The sequence below is a fragment of the Pinus tabuliformis genome, chromosome 7, assembly GCF_031772625.1.
Source record: "Pinus tabuliformis cultivar Carrire ecotype Pingquan chromosome 7, CPIR1, whole genome shotgun sequence".
NCBI classification, from domain to species: domain Eukaryota; kingdom Viridiplantae; phylum Streptophyta; class Pinopsida; order Pinales; family Pinaceae; genus Pinus; species Pinus tabuliformis.
Window position 1 is genome coordinate 81,971,571 of NC_142293.1, and position 20,702 is coordinate 81,992,272.

Sequence of the window (20,702 nt, forward strand, 5' to 3'; positions counted from 1 at the left end):
TGTATTTTTTGTTTGTTGCTTATAATGAAAAAATAATTAGTTTAGTAGTCAGAGATATATATTTTTTGTTTATTGCTTAAATGAAATATAATTTCAATATGAAACTTACACTAAAAAATAAAAATAAATCAATAAAATAAAAATTAATTTTCAAAACTGAAAAAATAATATTTAAGAAAATAAAAAAACAAAATGCAAGACAACAAAACTCTAATTATCAAAATTTTATAATTATCACATTTCTTAAATGAAAAGCACCACTTTGAAAACATAATATTTAAATATTTAAAAGTTGAAAGATATACAATTATCACATTTGGTAAATGAAAAGCACCACTTTAAAAACATAATATTTAAAAGTTGAAAGATGTACTTTGAATTAAATTATTTGTTAAAACAACTAAATGAGAAAAATAATAAATTCAATTATGTTACATAGCTATACTCACTCAAAATAATAAATTCAATTATGTTACATAGCTGTACTCGCTCAATTCCCTAATAGTCACACATTGAAATTGTTAACAAAGTCATAAAAACTCAATAATTAGAAGATACACAAAAAATTAACTTAGCCATGACATTGTTATCAAAGTCATAAAAACTCAATAATTATAGGATACACAAAAAAAAATTAACTTAGCCATATGACAACTAAGGTGATTTGAAGATTGCACCTTTTAAAGAGAATATATATGAAAACTTGGGTGATTAAAAATACCACAGAGGAAATACATACGGAAATTAGAGTGATTTGAAAATTGCAAATACTTAATACTTAATGTATCTTCATCAAAAGTAAGAGATGATTTAAAAATTTCTTACCCATTTTGTGAAGCATAATTATGTAACCCACAAAAGACGGGGATAATCTAAAAATCATCACCATCTACATATGTTTATTTTACATAATAAACATATCCCTACAAACGGTGCAAGAGGTGTTTAAAGGTGTCCCCATAGGTGCAAGAGGTGTTTAAAGGTGTCCCCATAGTAAGTAGTATAGGCTTCTAAAATTGATCCATAAACAATAGGCTTATGGCCCATTCATTTCATCAGCATGGATGTTTACAGAATCATGATGGATTTGCCCTCTGCAGTTTTGATTCAATGCTTTGTTCAGATTTCAATGCTGTCTATTTACATTTGCCAGCAACGGAAAAGGGGTTATCAAGCCACACATACCAACTAAACCAAAATAGTAATGATTTTGTAGCAATGGCATTCCACGTCATTTAATTATCCCAATGAACAAGTGACAAAAGTTGAGTCCGTAAAGGTGGTCCAGGCCAGCAATTAGAATAGAATGTAAACTTGAACACATAATCACTCCACAAATCTACAAGTCTAAACCTGAGCTAGTCTACTTGAATTATTCAAGTAGAACTAGTGTGCATACGCAATTAACAATGTCCAAAGTGATTTATTGAAAGGAAGTTAAACGTCAAACCAGTATCTCTGAAAGCCGATTGGGAAACCAAGAAATTGCAAAAGTGATTAAATATCAATTTCAAGAGAATGGGGGTGTCTAAAGACATTGTTATAATGCCTAAGCATACATACAGAATGATGTCCAAAGTAATTTCATACACAAGGATGTCCAAAGTAATTTGTAATTTGTTGAAAGGAGGTTAAATTTCAAACCACTAGCTCTGAAAACCTGTTGCGAAACCAAAAAATTACTAAAGTAATTACATATCAATTTCAAAAGAAAATGTGGTGTTTAAAGCCATCAATATAATGCGAAAGCATACATATGCCATGAAGGAATACAGAATGAAGAAGGTAAGTGATTTTTTGAAAGGAGGTTAAATTTCGAACCACTAGCTCTGAAAACCTGTTAGGAAACCGAGAAATTGCAAAAGTGATTAAATATCAATTTAAAGAAAACATGTCGTCTCTAAAGACATCGTTATACTGCCAAACATGCATATGGAATGAAGGTATACAGAGTGAAGGGCTTTATCTAGAAGAAAGTGAATATCCCAAGCAAGGGACCGTTTGGGCAGTATGTAGCATTCTCTTTCATCGCAGAATTATGTTGAATAAGGGCTTAACAAGTCTTAAATTATTCTTGGAATGGAAATGACAAAATATGAATTGATGCTAATATGCATATTACACTGGTCTAACTTAGAGTGGCTGCCCTTAAAAGATGACCCAAACTCAAATCATGGCAGGGATGCTCCCTCACTCTATGGTTCACTATGAAATCCTAGTGGTTGCAGCCCACCTAGTCAAAAGGGTATATATATATTGCCATTACACTGCGCTAACAGCGAATTGGAGTGGGCGTGTTTAATGATGACCTAAGATCAATTGGAGTGGGCTTGTTTAATGATGACCCGAGATCAAGTCATAGCAGGGATGCCTCCCACCCTCTATGGGAGAGTGGCATCTTTTGCGGACCACCTAGCCAAAAGGGAAAAATATTGGTTAGTGTTCTCAGTCATACCCTTATGAATGGCTTAGGCCACAATTAATGTAATATCTATCGGCCAATACTTAACTGAATCAGATTATCTGTAGTGTGTACATAAACATTTAACACAATATCCACTTACAGATTGTGAAATGCACTGCAATTCAAGTCTTAAGCCTTTTTGAAGGGCAAGGTCTAACGTCAAATTCCCGAAAATAGTTAAGAATTACTGAAGATTTTGACTCCCTGTTGACATATGTCACGTGCTAAAATAATATCATCCCAGGATACCTTCATATTGTCCTACTGAACTAGCTAAAACACTGCCCAAGTTCATGTTTATGAAAAAACTATAACCATTTCTTCTCACACCTTTGAAACAGTTAGAAAAGAAAACCATGGCAAATAAGACTTTTCACTACATGCATGTGATGCTACATATTGGCATTGAGAATTTCTGTTGTTTTTATAGCATAACTCGAATTAGGCTCAATCAAATTGATCGACACTTCTATTCTGGGGACATGAAATTAAAACGGACACAGTATCAAATATTCAACATATTCATATCCTATGCAATAAGTAAGGCAATTGACCCAACACAAAGGGTGCTCATCACCTAATAAGGGCATATATATTGGATAAAGATTAAGCACCAATGACAAACTCACGCACTGAAACTAGTTAATCTCAAACATGTTGTGTATTTCAGAATCTAATAGGTTAACTCTGCAGGGCAAACAGATAGCAGACTAGCTATAGAGTAATCCACGCAGCAAACTAACAATTAGGAATGATTTAGTTGATTAGATTGAACTTTGAAAAGTGTGAATTTCCACGCCAGGAAAAGGCCCTGAACACAGTAGAAATAACACAATATTTTCTATCCGTTGACAGCAGATCTTCTATACGACCTTTTTTACCAACATCACTCCAATTGAGACATTTTATCTGAGAGTCGTGTAATAATCCAAATGATCTAGTATGGACCACTAAATTCAAATGAGACAAGTTTCCTTCTCGATATACATTTGTCAAAAATAATAATAATCAGCCTTGGTACAGACCAATGCTGTGCTGAAAATACTCAAGACACCTAAAACAAAACAAAAATACATTCCCATGATCACCGAATCTATGTTGTAAGGTCCATGATGGCACTAACAATATCTCCATCTGCAGCTTTAAGAGCTTTAACCGCCTTCGTTCTCGAGACTCCAGCCTGAGTCATAACAAGCTCAATATCCTTTGGCTCCACTCCAGTATCATCTACTTCATCTTCATCCTCTTGTGCAGCAGTAGATGATTCTGGTTTCACCGTTACATGGCTCAAATTAGGAGCCTTGAACTGCTCTGCAGCTTGTGTCTGTAATTGGGAACTTAAATCCTCGATCTTTGCCTCTCCAAAGGCTATGTATGTGTCTGATGTTGGACTTTTGAAAACATCAGGATTTGAAATAACAAATAAAATCTGCAAATTCATTTAAACAAGGGAATGAGGACTCTACCATGGAATACATAACGAGAAATAAACTTTAATAAAGGTCAGCCCACATATTCATTGTACTATATTGATGCAGAAGAAAGGAATAGTATGCCAACATTTTTGCTTTTCTTTATAGTAACCCTTGAGACACCAGAAACGGGTTTCATCCCTAGTTTTAGCATAGCCTTCCGACACTTTTTCTCACTCCTACTTTGCTTTGACTTTCCCTCACCACCTTGCTCTCCTGCATGAAATTCAAGCTTGGAACTAAACAACAGGATACGAAATGCATTCATACCGAACTTATGGTATAAGAAAGATGCCAGGAAAAATAATCTATAAGATTCTTCATCAACATGAATAGCACATGTAGGAGAAGTACTACCTTGAGCATCGTCCTCATCATTATCATCTTCTTCATCGTCGTCATCTTCATCGTCTTCTATGATGGGCTCATCGGACTGCTGTCAAACAGGAACAGAGACAAGGAGTTAATACAAAATTAAAAATCCTTAGCTCTAGATGTTTTTCCACAATAACATTTTCTCAAAGAAGTCAGCTTTCATTTTCTACAGATTTAACATTATATTAACCATATGCGGTACTTGCCGACGGGTCTTAGAACAATTGGTGATCATGCAGTATACTATTAAAACACTGGTCACTGATTCAAAACCCTATGGATCTAACCAAAAAAAATTGAAGTACAGTTTAAAAACCTTAAAAAAGACCTCTTTCACTAGAGCTGGTAAGCATATCCCTGCAACTCCCTGTAACGGTTTCTAGGTGTTTCCTAACCAAAATTCCAGTTAATAGGCAATGCACTATATGTAATCCTATTGCCCAAAAGTAATTACCCCTCGTGGATGTCAGTTTCAACTCTCTAAAGCCAGATAATACTTAGGGATCCAAAACACAACATATCTAGTTTGCACATGCATGTAACCAACCATGGACCCTATTTACCACCTATTGCTTGACAATTTATGCCCACTTTTCCTATTTTTCAATTTTCACCTGATTTTTATTTTTGGGACTCTCGTCAAGTCAACGCAATGCATGATTTTTGCAGCAATGGTTCCTATTGCAGTTCACCACCACAACTCCTGATTTTTCAAAACCTAGCCAGGCCATTAATGGCCGCTTGTTTCTCATTTTAAGACTGATACACAATACGTTGCCAATCCGAAGTAGTTCAGCAGTAGTTCTTAAAGATCAAAATGATTGTTTAGGCTAGGCAAATCCCAACGTGTGAAAGTAATTAATTTGATGGACTGATAAGATACAGCAACATGATACGATAGCATATGGTAAAGGATCAAGAATAATCCATTTACCATCAGACAAGCCACTTATGTGTTTCTATATAACGCACCCAAAAAACAAAAAGGCAAATAGAATCACACACAAACTTGCATAAAATTCGAACGTAGGTTACTGAAAAAGGAGTTATTTCACTTGGCGTTGTTAAAACCTGGTCCCTTGAGGAAAACTCGCAAAGCAGCTAATCAATTATGTTCTTTCGCTTTTTAAAAAATTTTGTTCTATGCAAGTTTACCCCAAAACACAGATCCCATTAAAAGAAGTGAACAGAACCAAAAAACAATTGACGGGATTCGAAAACCCTCCGTATAAAAAGACAGCATTAAGGCATCCACAAGTTGGTTTACCCAGGTCTATCTCTTCCTTTTTGGCCTTTACAGAATTGCGAATAAATAGCAAAATAACATCTGCGATTTGCTGGTTCGAAATAAAAATCTAGGGTTTGGTAACGAAGGATGAACAGAGGACAGCGGGAACATTTGACTCACCTCTAGCTTTTGCTGCTCCAACTTAGCAGCAAGAGTTTCCTCCTCCTCCTTTGTGAGCTCTGATACAGACGGCATATTGTTGTTTATTAATGCTGGACTGCACCAGAGAAAAATATATCAGAGCACACAGCAGCAAGAGTAACTAAACGAACTAAACGAAAGAAGAAGGACTATACATATCTCTATGAGTATTTATATATGTCTATTGGCATTCCGTTTTCTTTAAAATGACACTAAACCAAAGGTCTTGAAGTTCGATTTTGTGACGTACACGAAACTCAAAACTTGTGGAAAACAAAAGTCTGGGATCTCGATTTTGTAACGTTTGAGGTTCAATTACATTGGAATGTAACCTTTAAAATGTTGATCATTGTTACTTGAGAAGACTAGAGTCTAAATTTTCCAAAAACAAAGTTTTTGGCAGAAATTATATAACAGAAATTTTTGTCAACGTATTTCGAATCAATAAGTGTGGTTCATCATCAGGGTCAAATAAAGAGGGAAACCATGCTAATTAGGACCATTTCGAACCAATAAGTGTGGTCCAACATCAGGCCAAATAAAGAGGGAAATCATGGCAATCACGACCAGATAAAGAGGAAGACCATGGCAAAGGCTTAAACAGAGAGCAATGTAGAGACATAATTTCAAGTAACGACTATAACTACTATATTAAATGGCTAGTTACTTGAAATTATGTCTCTACATTGCTCTCTATTTAAGCCTTTGTCATGGTTTGCCTCTTCATCTGGTCCTGATGAACCACACTTGTTGCTTTGAAAGGTGTCGGCCAAAAATTTCTCTTACTACCAAAAGGCTTTGCTTAATTCATTATGGATCAGAGAAGCTTGAATACAAAAGAGTCATGAATCTCGATTTTGTAAGGTAAATCAAAACTTTCAAAACAAAAGTCATGAAGCTCGATTTTGTTAAGTTTGAAGTATCATTAGATAGAAATGCAACCTTTGAGATGATGATAATTTTGAATAAATCATATTAGAGATAATTCATGACTTGTTCCAGTGTAATTCATTTTGTTTTGACGATGAATTATATTGAATGGTTCAAAATGTGTCGATGAATTATCTTTAATGTGATTTCTCCAACAACAAAAAAATTCAAAACATAAAATATGGATCACATAAACTTAAATTATGTTATGACGATAATTGTTAATTGAGCTAAATTGTTATTTATTTAATTTTAATTAAAAACATAAAAATTTAATGATTCATTTAAAATTTTATATTTATATTTCTAAGATGGAAAAAAAATTTTGTTTTTTGTTTTTTTTTAATTAAAAAATAATGTTTTTTAAATATTTATAATTTAAATAAATTAAAAAATAATATTGTTACACTCTTTTTGAAATTAAAATTTAGTATATTTAAAATATTATAATAATTTTTTTTGTTTAATAATAATTTATTTAAAACTTAATGTATATAAAAAATAAGTTCTTTAATAATTATTTATTAAAATTTATTTTTATTTTTTTATTTATGTGGTTTATGGTCCCCGGAGATAGTGACCGTTACGCTTACGAAATATTTGTGCTTGGCGTAATTACCTGAAAGGATCACTTTCTGTTGGCTCAACTATAGAGCCTAACCCTAAGAGTGTCGAGAGAATTGAACTTGTGACCTTTCAATAGAAAATGTGCTTTAACGGTGGAGACTTGACCAATTGAACTAACCCTCAAGACTAACTTATTCAAATTTTATTATATAAAATATGTGGTAATTAATTTATGTTTGATTTTTTTAAATATCATTTTTTTTTAATTTATGTTTAAACAATTTTGATTTGATTGTTGGAGTCTAGTAAAACTACTTTGGATTTGAATTTCTTTTACAAAAGAACTTCAGATTTGAACCTGTGATTTCTTAAGATAAAACATGCTCTTAAAGATTAGATCCACTAACTTTTTTTACCTCGAAAAAATCGTAACATTTCATTAAAGTGTGAAAAAGTTACATTATGTAGATGCATTTCCTTCATTCTCAAAATTGTCTGAGAAACAATGTCCAAAAGTCTAGCCTTTTACTAGCTAGTGATCAAAACACATGAGTGTGCAGTATATAAAGCATTGGAGTGTCCATAAATATAGGAAACATACATATAAACATACAATTGTAGTTGTAAAAAGTCCAAATAAGAGTATACCATCAAAAAAATATCATAGTAAATAAATATGATAGTATTGATTGTGTTTTTGTGCATCCAGACATCCTTTTAGTGTGAAAGAACCCACACTTGCTGAGCTTAGCATACAACTAATGTTCTCTCAACAACCTCAACACTGCTGCTAAATGTTCGACATGCTCTTCCTCATTTTTAGAATATACCAGTGTATCATCAATGAACACAATAGCAAACTTATCCAAGTATAGACGCAACACACTATTCATCAAGCACATAAATGTAGTTGGACCATTAGTTAATCCAAATGGAACTACAACAAATTGATAGCGCCCATACCTGGTCGTGAATGCGGTCTTGTAAACGTCCTCCTCTTTGATGTGTACATGATGATATTCGAATCTCAAGTCGATCTTAGAGAACATTGATGCTCCCTTCAATTGATCGAACAAGTCATCAATCCTTAGTAACATATACTTGTTCTTGATGGTCACGTTGTTCAACTGCCTTGCCTATAGTCAATGCATAATATGAGAGTACCATATTTCTTCTTCACAAATAATATCGGTGCACCCCAAGGTGATACACTCGGCTTGGTGTACCCCTTGCCCAACATTTCCTTCAGCTGCAACTTTAACTCAACCAACTCATATGTGCTCATCTTGTAAGGTGCTTTCGGTGTTGGAGTTGCCCCTGGCATTAACTTAATAGAAAAGGCTACCTCCATGTGAGGTGGAAACTCTGGAATGTCCTTAGGAAACACATCCTTGAACTGCTTTAGAACTGAGTATCTGCTCAACACATCTACATCCTCAACTTCCTTACCTTTATCACTAGAAATTTGCACTGCAAATAACTTGCACCCTTTCTTGCGACTACGCTTTGCTTGCATAACTGTCACCATCCTAACTAATGTGGCTTTCTTCTTTCCCTGTAAGACTCTTGGTTCTCCTTTGTCATCAACACACTCAATGGATTTTTCATAACAATCTACCTTAGTTCTACGAAGATACAACCAATCCATGCCCAACAACATATTGTATGATCCCAACAGTAATTCATTCAAGTGTGTTTTTGTAGGCATACCATTCAAATCAAATGCACAAGCTCTCACCCAATGATGAACTTGCTTCTTCGTACCTGTAGCCAACTGCACTAACCAAGATTCTGCATGCAATTCCTTACTCAAACCACACTTATCCACCAAGTTAGGACTAACATAGCTATAATTAGATCCAGGGTCAATCAAAATAGAAATAACTTCATCGGGCCCAAAGTGATTCCACTATACTTTAACTTGCTCTATTGCTCAGTTCCAAAGCATGAGTTGTTTCTGTTGCAAAATGCACTGAGGTTATGGTTGAAACTCTCCCTCTGGTTCCACCTACAATACAGACCAATCAATCACATGATCAACATTCTACACATATTTTTTAAGCAATGAAACATGGAAAACGCATGGACTTTCACTATTGGCAACAATGCAAGTCTGTAGGTCATTGGTCCAATCCTCTCAAGGATCTCAAAAGGTGCACAATACTGAGGTGCCAACTTGGCACATGATCCAATCCTCAAGGAGTTCTTCTTGGGTTTGATACCCAAGTACACATGCTCTCCAATCTGAAACTCCTTGAATGCTCTGTCTATCATGTGTTGCCTTTAAATTCATTTTAATAACCTGCATCTCATGTTCCATCTCAACCAACATATCTGGTCCAATCAACACCCTATTCATTGGATCACTCCAATTGATAGGAATATTACAAATCCATTTGTAAAGAGCCTCAAATGGACTCATCTTCAAGGATTCTTAATACCCATTATTTTATGCAAATTGTCCCAGTGGAAGATACTTCTCCCACTTCCTTTGTTGATGGATGACATACATCCTCAACATATCCTCAAGAATCACGTTGACCCTCTTTGTCTGTCCATATGTCTACAGATAATGTCGTACTAAAAGCTAACTATGTCCCCAAGCCTGCAAACAACACCTTCTAGAACCTGGAAGTGAACTTGGCATCTCTGTCTGAAATGATCTTCTTGGGAACACCACGCAACATCAATATCTCCCTGATGAAGATCTGAGCTACCTAACTGGTTGAATTTGTAGACTTCACTGCAATGAAGTGAGCTACCTTGCTTAACCTGTCAACCACAGCCATGATGGAATCATGTTGTCTTAATATCATTGACAATCCTGTAATGAAGTCCATGGAAATGACCCCCCATTTCCATTCTAGAATTAGAATAGGTTGTAGTAGACCAGTTGGATGCTTGCATTCCACCTTCACCTACTAACGGTCCAAACATATAGCAACAAACTCAACCACCTCTTTCTTCAAATTCAGCCAATGATATAACTTCTTAGCTGTTGTCAAAGCCTTCTAATATTTCGGGTGACCTAAATATGTCTTGACATGAAAGTCCCTTAAGAAAAGATTCTTCAACTCGCTATTATCTGGCACATAAATCTTTCTCTTGAATCTGACCAAAACATATGTCATGAGGTGATACTCATCATTTCTATCACTTTCACCCTACCATTGCAACCTCTGCTTTAGTTATTAGTACCTCTCATCATGTTTCCATGCATGCAAGATACACTCCTATGTGAAATTTGTCCCACAAGATCTCACACTTGAAATAAGATTTACCTGCACTCTCCTACTGAGAGCATCTGCAACCCGATTCTCCTTGCCCTTAATGTATCTAATCTCGATATCAAACTCGTTGAGAGTAGCCAACCATATAGCTTTTATAGCATTCAGAATAGGTTGGTAAAACAAGTACCTCAGTCCACTATGATCACTCATTAAAACAAACCTTCTGCCAAGAAGATAATGTCTCCACATCATCAATGCATGGATAATAGTTGCCAACTCAAGATCATGAATCACATAGTTCTGCTCATGCTCATTCAGTTTCCTTGACTCATACCATACCACATGTCCTTCCTGCATCATGACCCCACCACGTCCTTTCTTGCAAGAATTTGTATAGACTACAAACTCCTTATATATATTTGCAATCTTCAAAACTAGAGCATTTGTGAGCAAATGCTTCAATTTCTCAAAACTAGTTGCACACTCCTCATTCCATTCAAACTTCTTCTCTTTCCTCTGTGATGTAATAGGATAGGAAATCCTTGAGAAGTTCCTAATGAACCTTATGTAATAACCTGCTAGTCCCATGAATGATTTGACCTCATCCACATTCCTAGGAGCTAGCTATTCCATGATAGCTCTAATCTTTTCCAGGTCCACTGATATACCTTCCTTGGAAACATGTCATAAGTAATGAATCTGAGTCTGAAAGAAATTGCACTTGTTGAGTGATGGGTCCCATCAATAGGTATATTATAAGGCCCATTTTTCTATCCTCCAACCTATAAAAATCTTCTTTCCTCACATTAATTTACATTTTTTTAGCTATAATGTGCTTAGTAGGAAGACTAAAGGGTGCTTGTCATACTTCGTGGCCTATTGTGGTTTATGTGCAGGAAAAAAGAGCATTTTTGAGTGCATTTATGATGCAGAGGCACGTTGGAGGAAGCTAGAGGAAGTGTAGGATGCTTGCCCCCTGCATTTACCCTTCTTTGACTCGAAGTGATCCATGGAATCACTCATCTACACTCATCCACAACTCGAGGCACACTGGCAGCCGATGAACTCAAGTGCATGAGAGGATATAAGGGAACTAGATCCACTATTTTTGAGGTTTTGGAGGGAAGCGATTCTCCTTCCAAGGGAACTGACCCTTAGTCATCTTTTGTATAAATAAACAATCCTGAGGGCCCATAAAGCTTTTGGAAGCTTCTTTGCCCAATCCCTTCTATGAAGATGCACAATCTTGGTAAGAATTGCTTCAATTACTTTATTGGTAGATTCAACTTGTCCATTTCCTTGTGGATGATATGGATTTGACTTCCTATGCTTGATTTTGTACTCCTCCATTATCTTCTATACCAACTTGGACGTAAATTGAGTGACTTGATTTGTCCCAGTTTCCCTTGGGACACCAAAACGAGTGAAAATACCCCCAAAAAGAAATGAAACTACAACATTCTTAGTAGCAAAAGGAAGTGCTTTAGCTTCTACCCATTTTCTGACATAATCTGTACAAACAAGAATATACCTTTTTTGTCTTGACGGTGAATTGATTGTACCAACAAAGTCTAAAGCCCTATGTTTAATAGGTACATGAGGTTGTAGAGGCATTTTATCTAAAGGAACATGTTTCCCCATTCTTTGACAATTGTCACACCTCTTAACATATTCCTTGGCATCCTTAAAAAGAGAAGGCCAATAATATCCTAAGAGAAGGACTTTATAAGTAGTTCTTTTATCAGTGAAGTGTCCTCCACATGGTTCATCATGACAAGCCTTTAATATTTATGGTACTTCATCTTCTCTAACACACCTTCGAATGATTAAGTCAGGTCCTGTCTTGTACAATTCTTCATTTATCCATGAATAAGATGCACTAGTTTGAATAACCTTCCTTTTCTCTCGAGGAGACAAGTATGATGGTAGTTTCACTGTAGCCAAATAATTAGCAATATCTATGAACCAAGGAGATTTAATAGATACTGCAAAAAGATATTCATCAGTAAAATTATTTTCTACAGGAACGTCATTATTATCATTTTGGATTTTAGATAGAAAATCAACAATTGTGTTTTGTTTTCCTGGTCTATCCAAAATAGTAATATTGAATTCTTGTAATAAAAATAACGATCTTGTAATTCGACCATTAGTAATTGATTTATTCATTAAATATCTAAATGCATAATGATTTGTATGAATGAAGGTTTCATACCAAGTGATATAATGTCCGAATTTATTGATGGCATGTACAATAGCTAAAAACTCCTTTTCTGTTACAGTGTAATTTAATTCTACATGAGTCAAATTTTTACTTGTTAATAAATGGCATAAAGAGTTAAATATTTCTATCCTCATGCAACTCCTAAAGTTGTATCTAAGGCATTAGTTGAAATGTGAAAAGGTAGTTTCCAATTTGGTCTTCTTAAAATGGGTGCTTCGTAAATCTTTTTTGTCAATGTTTCAAAACATTTTTGCCAGTCAGAATTCTAAACGAATTCACAATCTTTTGAAATGAATTTGAAAAGTGGAGAGACAATCTTTGTAAAGTTTTCTATAAATATTGTATAATATCTAGTAAAACCAAGAAATCCTCTAACATCCATTTGACATGTAGAAACTAATAACTTGGAAATGACTTCTACATTAGATGCATCTACTTTAATTCCATCTCCTGAAATATGGTGACCTAAAACAATTCACTCAATAAACATCACAAAACATTTTTCATGGCTTAATGAGAGATTTGTTTCTTTACACCTAATGAGAACCTTTTCCAAAATTTTAAGAGCTTCTTCAAAATAATTTCCATAGACAGTAAAAGCATCCATGTAAACTTCCACACAATCATGAATTAGATCAGAGAAAATACTTAGAACTACCCTTTGGAATGTTGCTGGTGCATTATATAATCCAAAAGGAAGTACTCGATATGCATAGCTTCCCCATGGACATGTAAATGTTGTTTTATCTTGATCTTCTAGAACTACTTGGATCTGGTTATATCACAAAAACCATCCAAGAATGAAAAATACTTTTTCCTTGCCAATGTGTCAAGAACTTGATTTATAAAAGGAAGTGAAAAATGAATTTTTAAAGTAGCTTTATTCAATTCCATATAATCAATGCATACTCTTCATTTTCCATTTTTCTTCGAAACAATTACCAATGGCGGAACCCACTGGCTGTTTGATATTGGATAAATGAAATTCACATTTAACATTTTTTGTAATTCCTCTTTAATAATTTCCCTTAAATTTGGATTCATTCTCCTTTGTGCTTGTCAGATTGGTCCGACATTTTCTTCAATATAGATATGATGCATACACGTGGTAGGATCAATTCCTTTTGATATCAGTGTATTCCCATGCATAAGCAGAGGAAAGTTATTGCAACATCTTTATTAATTATTTCTTTTGAGATTCTTCAAGATTATCATTAATATTCAAAGTTTTCCCTGGAAAAAAATTCTATTAAAGAATTTACAAAATTCTCCATAGAATGTAAAGCCATTTGACGAGATGATAGATATTCAATTGTAAATTGTTCTTGAAAACTGTGGTTTTATTCACAATATGAGGAATATTCATTATTTTCTATTAAATTCACAATTTGATCTTCTTCATCTATTAGTGAAGTGGCAAAAATTGGTCGTATGTCAAAGTTTTCATTATCATCATCTATCCATGCTTCACTTTCTACTTCTATCATTGTTTTTGTAGTACGATATAATGTGAATTTCTTTGTCAAACTTCCATCAAAGATAAACATATCACCAAATCTACAACTTATAAAAGCATCAGTTGTAGCTAACCATGGTCTTCCTAGAATTAATGGGTGTCCTCCTAGATTATTTTTGGATATTAAGATCATAAAGTCAACAAGATAATCCCAAGAATCTAAGGATACAAATACATCTTCTAAGACACCATCAGGTTTTATAAAAATACTATCTGTTAATTGCAATAGTGTAGGTGTATATTGAACATTGGGAAGTTTTAATTGATCCATAGTTTGTTTACTCATGATATTGATAGGTGCTCCTAAATCAATCAATGTGTTTGGAATTTCAACTCCATTGATGTGTGTTTTCACAATGGGACTTCCTAGATCTAGATATTTTTGAACTGTTGTCTTTCCCATCATGATATCTGCAATTTTTCCAATTAATTGGATTCTTTTAACTTCTTTCCTTTTTCTTCCTGGTTTTTTAATACTTAACTCCCTGATTCTCTTTGCAAATATTGGTACTTATTTGATAGCTTGTAACAAAGGAATTGTTATACAAACATTCTTCAGTTCATCTATCATATCATAATCAGGCAACACAATTTGTTTTTCTACCCTTTTATGAATTTTCAATTTTTCGGGAAAATGTGGGTGCTGAACAGAAATTGAAGGTTGTTCTATAATGGGAGTGTTGAAAATGCAAAAAGATGATGGAGCTTAGTGGAAAGGAGTCGCCTTCACTAAGTGGGCCCGCAGGCTATTTTTGGCGCAAAGTCTATTTTTAGACTATGTCTATTTTTAGACATATGGATCATGGTCTATGAGTTGCAGGATGCTATTTGTGGATGATTGGTCATGTTGGTAAAAATAGATGGACTTCTATTTTTAGACATATGGGCGGAGTCTATTTTTAGACTGCCAGGCTAAAAATAGAACAATAGAATATTATTAGCTCTTAATAATATTTGGACTATAAACATTATCTTATCCTCTTGGAGCACTTCAGTTTGAGCTACAGATGTGGCACATGCAGCTGTCAGAAGGAAATACGCTTTTCTTGTGGGTCAATTGAGCTATTGCATGTAGGACTTCAGTTAGAACTCATGTGGTTGAGTTTGGTGGAGTTGATTGAGGAGTTGATGGAGTTGTGTTCAGTTTGACTTGGTTGAACTAGTTGTATTTAGTTTAACTGCAAATACACTAGTGATGAGTGATGTGAATTAATTATTAATTAATTCACTAATTATTAACTCATAAAGCAACTAAAGAATACATCAAGTAACTCAGTGCATGGGCAATTTAGTGGAGACAGGTGGTAGAGGTTGAGATTGCTATCAGTTGTGACTATAGTTGTGCATGAGATCTTGCACAATCAATGGGATTGAGTAATGCTAATGAGGATTGCGTGGTTCAGCCAAGGAAGTACGAGTTTGGTTCAGCCATTCATCATTATTCTCATGCAGGATTGCGCAGTGGAGGCAGGCAAACAGTGGAGGAGATTTGAGGCATCAGATCTGAGATAGTTTGTGTGTAACAGGTGGAGATAGTACTGAGTACTTGTGAGGAGTATTTTACTATGTATTGTTACATGTTCTCAATCATTATAATATACAGATAGTGTGGGTTTTCAGCTGTATGCTTTCCCCGGGTTACATACTGTGTTAATGTGCGCATGCGATTGATGTTTCATTGTTTTTAATGCTGCAAAATTGATGATCAACGTAGAGGAGGTTATGTATTATGTATGTATTCCGTAATAGTGTATAATCAGGATAATCTCTGTGAATAAGTGTCATATTATTCAAAATTTCTACATGGTATCGGAGCAGAGTTGATCATCAGATCTATTATTCAGAAAGTGTTTACATTTTATTTCTTCAGGCAGAGTCTGTAATCGGGCTAGGTAGCCTCTAGATTCATCCTTCTTTTGGAAGGTGAGATATCCGGTAAAAGCCCATACAGTCAATCTCTGTACGAGAAATACTTTGTTCTCACAAATTTTAGATCAGAAGCGGTTGAGTTTTGAGCTAGTGGAAGTCGAATTTGCAGTAGTGTTTTCTTGGTGTCAACGTTGCAATGTCTTTCAACGGATTGCAATTGGAGTATGCTCTTGAGGGCAGCTTGAATTATATTGCATGGAAAGACAGGATGGAGGTGGTGTTAGATGACATTGGGTTGAAGGATTTCATAGAGGCTGAGGTCCTAAAACCTTTGATGCTGCTGAAGCTGTGGCTTGGCAAAAGAAGACAGCAAAGTGTTGAAGGATTCTGTTGGAGGGCGTGAAGGATCACATTGTATCCAACCTACATGGAAAGGCTTCTCCATACTTGATGTGGAAAGCGTTGACAGATTTATTCCAAAGCAAAAGCGACCAGAGGAAGTTGGCGCTCAAGGATAAACTCAGAAACATTAAGTGTGAGAATGGAGACAGTATGCCTAGGTATCTCCGAAGTTCACCCAATGTCGGGATGAGCTGGGAAGTGTGGGGGTGACTGTCGATGATGAGGACTTGGTGAGCTTGGCTCTCCTTGGTCTTCCGAAGAGTTAGCATTCCTATCAGGACTCTGTCAATGGTCGGGAGAAATTGCTAGGATGGGAGAGACTTTGGTCAGATCTTGTGCAAGCGGAGATCAGGCGGAATACCAGGGACAGATCTTCATCAAAGGCATCTGATGAAGAAAATTGCGCTTTGGCTGCCAAAGCAAAGAAGGGGAAGGAGAAGGGTTCTCTTTCCGAATCAAGTTCTTCCAATGATGGGAAGAAGGTTGAAAAATCGAAAGTGCAATGCTTTCATTGTCATGAGGTGGGCCATTATGCTGCAAATTGTCCACGGAGGAAATCCAAGAAGGGATCCGGGGAAGGATCTGAAGGTGAGGCACTTGCTTCACAGTTTGAGTTGGATTTCACACTCTTCGCATGCATGGTTTCATCCATGGTGGGAAGTGGTTGGTTTCTTGATAGTGGAGCTTCTTTCTACATGACCGGTGACAAGAGTTTGTTCAGTACTTTGGAGGAGAAAGATCTCCAGATACTCATAGCGATGGGTAATGATGAGAAGTATAGTGTCTCAGGTGTAGGCACGGTTATTTTTCAGAGGGAGCATGGAGCTCGCCTTACCTTGACCGATGTCAAGTATGTACCAGGACAGAAGAGAAACTTGGTGTCGATTGCGATGCTGGAATACAGAGGCTATGATGTAGTCTTCAGTAAGGGAAAGGTTTTCCTTAGACACATCATCACTAGATAGGTGAAGCAGATTGGTTCACAGGTCAAGAACCTGTATGCTCTTGAGGTTCAAGATGCATGCAAAGTCTTGAGCAGCGAGGCAACTGATGGAGACTTGGTGGTTGAGAGGGAGTGTATATTACCTCTCAACATGTAAAGCCAGAAGAAGTCTCAAACGATTGTGGAGGAGCCACGATTGGTGCAACAACTTCAGGAGGTTGTGGAGCAGCCACAACAAGGGAAGCTGAGAGGAGATCGAGTAGAGACATCTACTCATGCAGAGACCTCCAGTAGGGGGAAACTTCGAGCCAGGTGGGCTGAGGGATCACATGCAGCCATACCTCCAGGTAGGAGGTCGTCCCAAGGAGGAGGGGCAGGATCCTTGAGGTACCCAACCTCTTGGATGAGACCTTGCTACGGGAGCCCCGATGTGGAGTAGCAGGAACTGACTGATTAGGTAGAGACAGATGCGGATGGAGCAGCAGAGAGCGACAGTATAGGTAATCCCAGGATAACGCATAGCTAGCAGGCTGCAACAATGCGAGAGGCACAAGTGTTTTGCACAGTGCTAGGTGGCACAGAGAAGTGTGCAATGGTGCGAGATGCATGGAGATGTTACAGTAGCGCAGATGTCAGAGAGGGAGCACTTGTCAGCAACAGGTAAAGCTTCAGCATCAGAGTATGTTCCTAGCCCAATAGAGTGGTCAGTTGGGAGTGTTTTTGTTCCAAGTGTTGTGGGAGCAAGTGGACCGGGCAAATGTGTTGCATGCAGAACATTCCAGAGTTGCAGGATAGGGGTTGCAGATAATCCATATCTTGTTGAGAGGGAGTGTCAAAAATGCAACAAGATGATGGAACTTAGTGGAAAGGAGTCGCCTTCACTAAGTGGGCCTGCAGGCTATTTTTGGCGCAAAGTCTATTTTTAGACTATGTCTATTTTTAGACATATGGATCATGGTCTATGAGTTGCAGGATGCTATTTGTGGATGATTGGTCATGTTGGTAAAAATAGATGGACTTCTATTTTTAGACATATGGGCGGAGTCTATTTTTAGACTGCCAGGCTAAAAATAGAACAGTCAAATATTATTAGCTCTTAATAATATTTGGACTATAAACATTATCTTATCCTCTTGGAGCACTTCAGTTTGAGCTACAGATGTGGCACATGCAGCTGTCAGAAGGAAATACGCTTTTCTTATGGGTCAGTTGAGCTATTGCATGTAGGACTTCAGTTAGAACTCATGTGGTTGAGTTTGGTGGAGTTGATTGAGGAGTTGATGGAGTTGTGTTCAGTTTGACTTGGTTGAACTAGTTGTATTTAGTTTAACTGCAAATAAACTAGTGATGAGTGATGTGAATTAATTATTAATTAATTCACTAATTATTAACTCATAAAGTAACTAAAGAATACATCAGTTAACTCAGTGCATGGATAGTTCAGTGGAGACAGGTGGTAGAGGTTGAGATTGCTATCAGTTGTGACTATAGTCGTGCATGAGATCTTGCACAATCAATGGGATTGAGTAATGCCAATGAGGATTGCGTGGTTCAGCCAAGGAAATACGAGTTTGGTTCAGCCATTCATCATTATTCTCATGCAGGATTGCGCAGTGGAGGCAGGCAAACAGTGGAGGAGATTTGAGGCATCAGATCTGAGCTAGTTTGTGTGTAACAGGTGGAGATAGTACTAAGTACTTGTGAGGAGTATTGTACTATGTATTGTTACATGTTCTCAATCATTATAATATACAGATAGTGTGGGGTTTTCAGCTGTATACTTTCCCCGGGTTACATACTGTGTTAATGTGCGCATGCGATTGATGTTTCATTGTTTTTAATGATGCAAAATTGATGATCAACGTAGAGGAGGTTATGTATTATGCATGTATTCCGCAATAGTGTATAATCAGGATAATATCTGTGAATAAGTGTCATATTATTCAAAATTTCTACAGGGAGTTGAGTTTATTGGAATATCATCAGAATGTATAGGGGTGGTTTGTTTTTGAGAATTTTCTTTTTGATGAGAAGATGTATCTTTCTCAGAGATGTCATCTTTTTTAGATTCCTGGAGAACAACAAATGGTGACTTTTTTTCCAATACTCTACTAAATCTAGGTTGGACATTGTTTAGATCTAATGGAGTTATCATACAAATTTGGAAATTTTGTTCTTCCATGTTGTAAACAACCTGTGATTTTTTTATTGTTTGTATTTGGAAGTGGTTGAGCAGACAATTGATTTGGTTTTTTTGGAAATGGTAGTGAAAGTTGTGGGTTTGGATTTTGTGGTTGAGAGAGTTGAAGAGGCTAAGGAAAATATTGTCGTGGAAAAACAGGGTAAGGTTGAGGATATTTTCCATGAGGTTTTTTCCATCCTTATGCCCAAGGTTGAGGCCAAGATTGCCAAGGCGTGGGCAGAGTCCAATTGCTTTGTGATGGTTGTGCATATGTTTAAGTGTTGAAACCTTGGGTCATACTCAATTGTAGATTTTTCCATGGTCTCTTGGCAATAAAACAAAGAGGTTCTACTTGATTTGGCATTACTTCCTCTTGATAGACATCTTTAAGACCCGATATTGAAGGACATTCCTTTGTATCATGATTTTCTGCACATATGACACATGTTTCTACACTTTTTAAGTCAAGAGGGCATTCTCTCAAGGCATGCTTCTTTCTACATTTTGGACAAAAGATAGATAATGCAATATTTTCAGCTTTTTGATTGTTTTGTACTTTAAGGGTATCTATTTGTTCACTAAGACTCCCCAAAATATCAATTTTAAAGTTTTCAATAAAATTGCCTATTTCAGCCCTACTTACTGTCCTAGTTGCAGATTTATTAATCCTAGACATAACAAGATCTCTTGGATTTTTCCCAGTTCTTGCCTTTCCTCTTGAAATGTGTATGCATAAATCACAAATATCTCCAAATGATAACTGAGAAATATCTCCAAATGATAACTGAGAAATATCTCCTTTACCCATCATATTGAGAAGGTCTATCCACTCATCTCAAATAGATACTAGTAAGAGAGCTTTCAAAATTTCTCCATCTAGATTATGCATTTTAGCCCTTTTTTACTTATAAGCAAATCTTTCAACGAAATCTTCAAGATTTTCATCTTCTTTTTGCATCATTTAAAGACTTCATATTTAAGATTATGAGGCATACAATAATCCTTGTATTTTTCTAAGAATGAAGTTTTCATTTATTCCCATGTTCTTATAGAGTGTACTCCTAAGCCCATGAACCATTTTAATGTTGCATCCTTAAGA

At 36.0% G+C, this 20,702-nt stretch overlaps 1 protein-coding gene across 2 annotated transcripts; it reads right to left on the reverse strand.

The window, feature by feature from the left end:
* Nucleotides 1-3,203: 3,203 nt before the first annotated feature.
* LOC149245294 (nascent polypeptide-associated complex subunit alpha-like protein) lies at nt 3,204-5,901 on the reverse strand. 2 transcript variants are annotated; one of them, XM_089457750.1, is made up of 4 exons: nt 5,720-5,901; nt 4,294-4,369; nt 4,025-4,152; nt 3,204-3,893 (listed from the first exon to the last, which is right to left on the reverse strand). In XM_089457750.1, the coding sequence occupies exons 1-4, from the start codon at nt 5,792-5,794 to the stop codon at nt 3,558-3,560; spliced, it is 615 nt and encodes a 204-aa protein (XP_089313876.1). In that variant the 5' UTR covers nt 5,795-5,901; the 3' UTR covers nt 3,204-3,557. The 2 variants fall into 2 exon arrangements, with proteins under 2 accessions (XP_089313876.1, XP_089313875.1); XM_089457749.1 differs by having other exon boundaries at nt 4,294-4,372.
* Nucleotides 5,902-20,702: the final 14,801 nt, after the last annotated feature.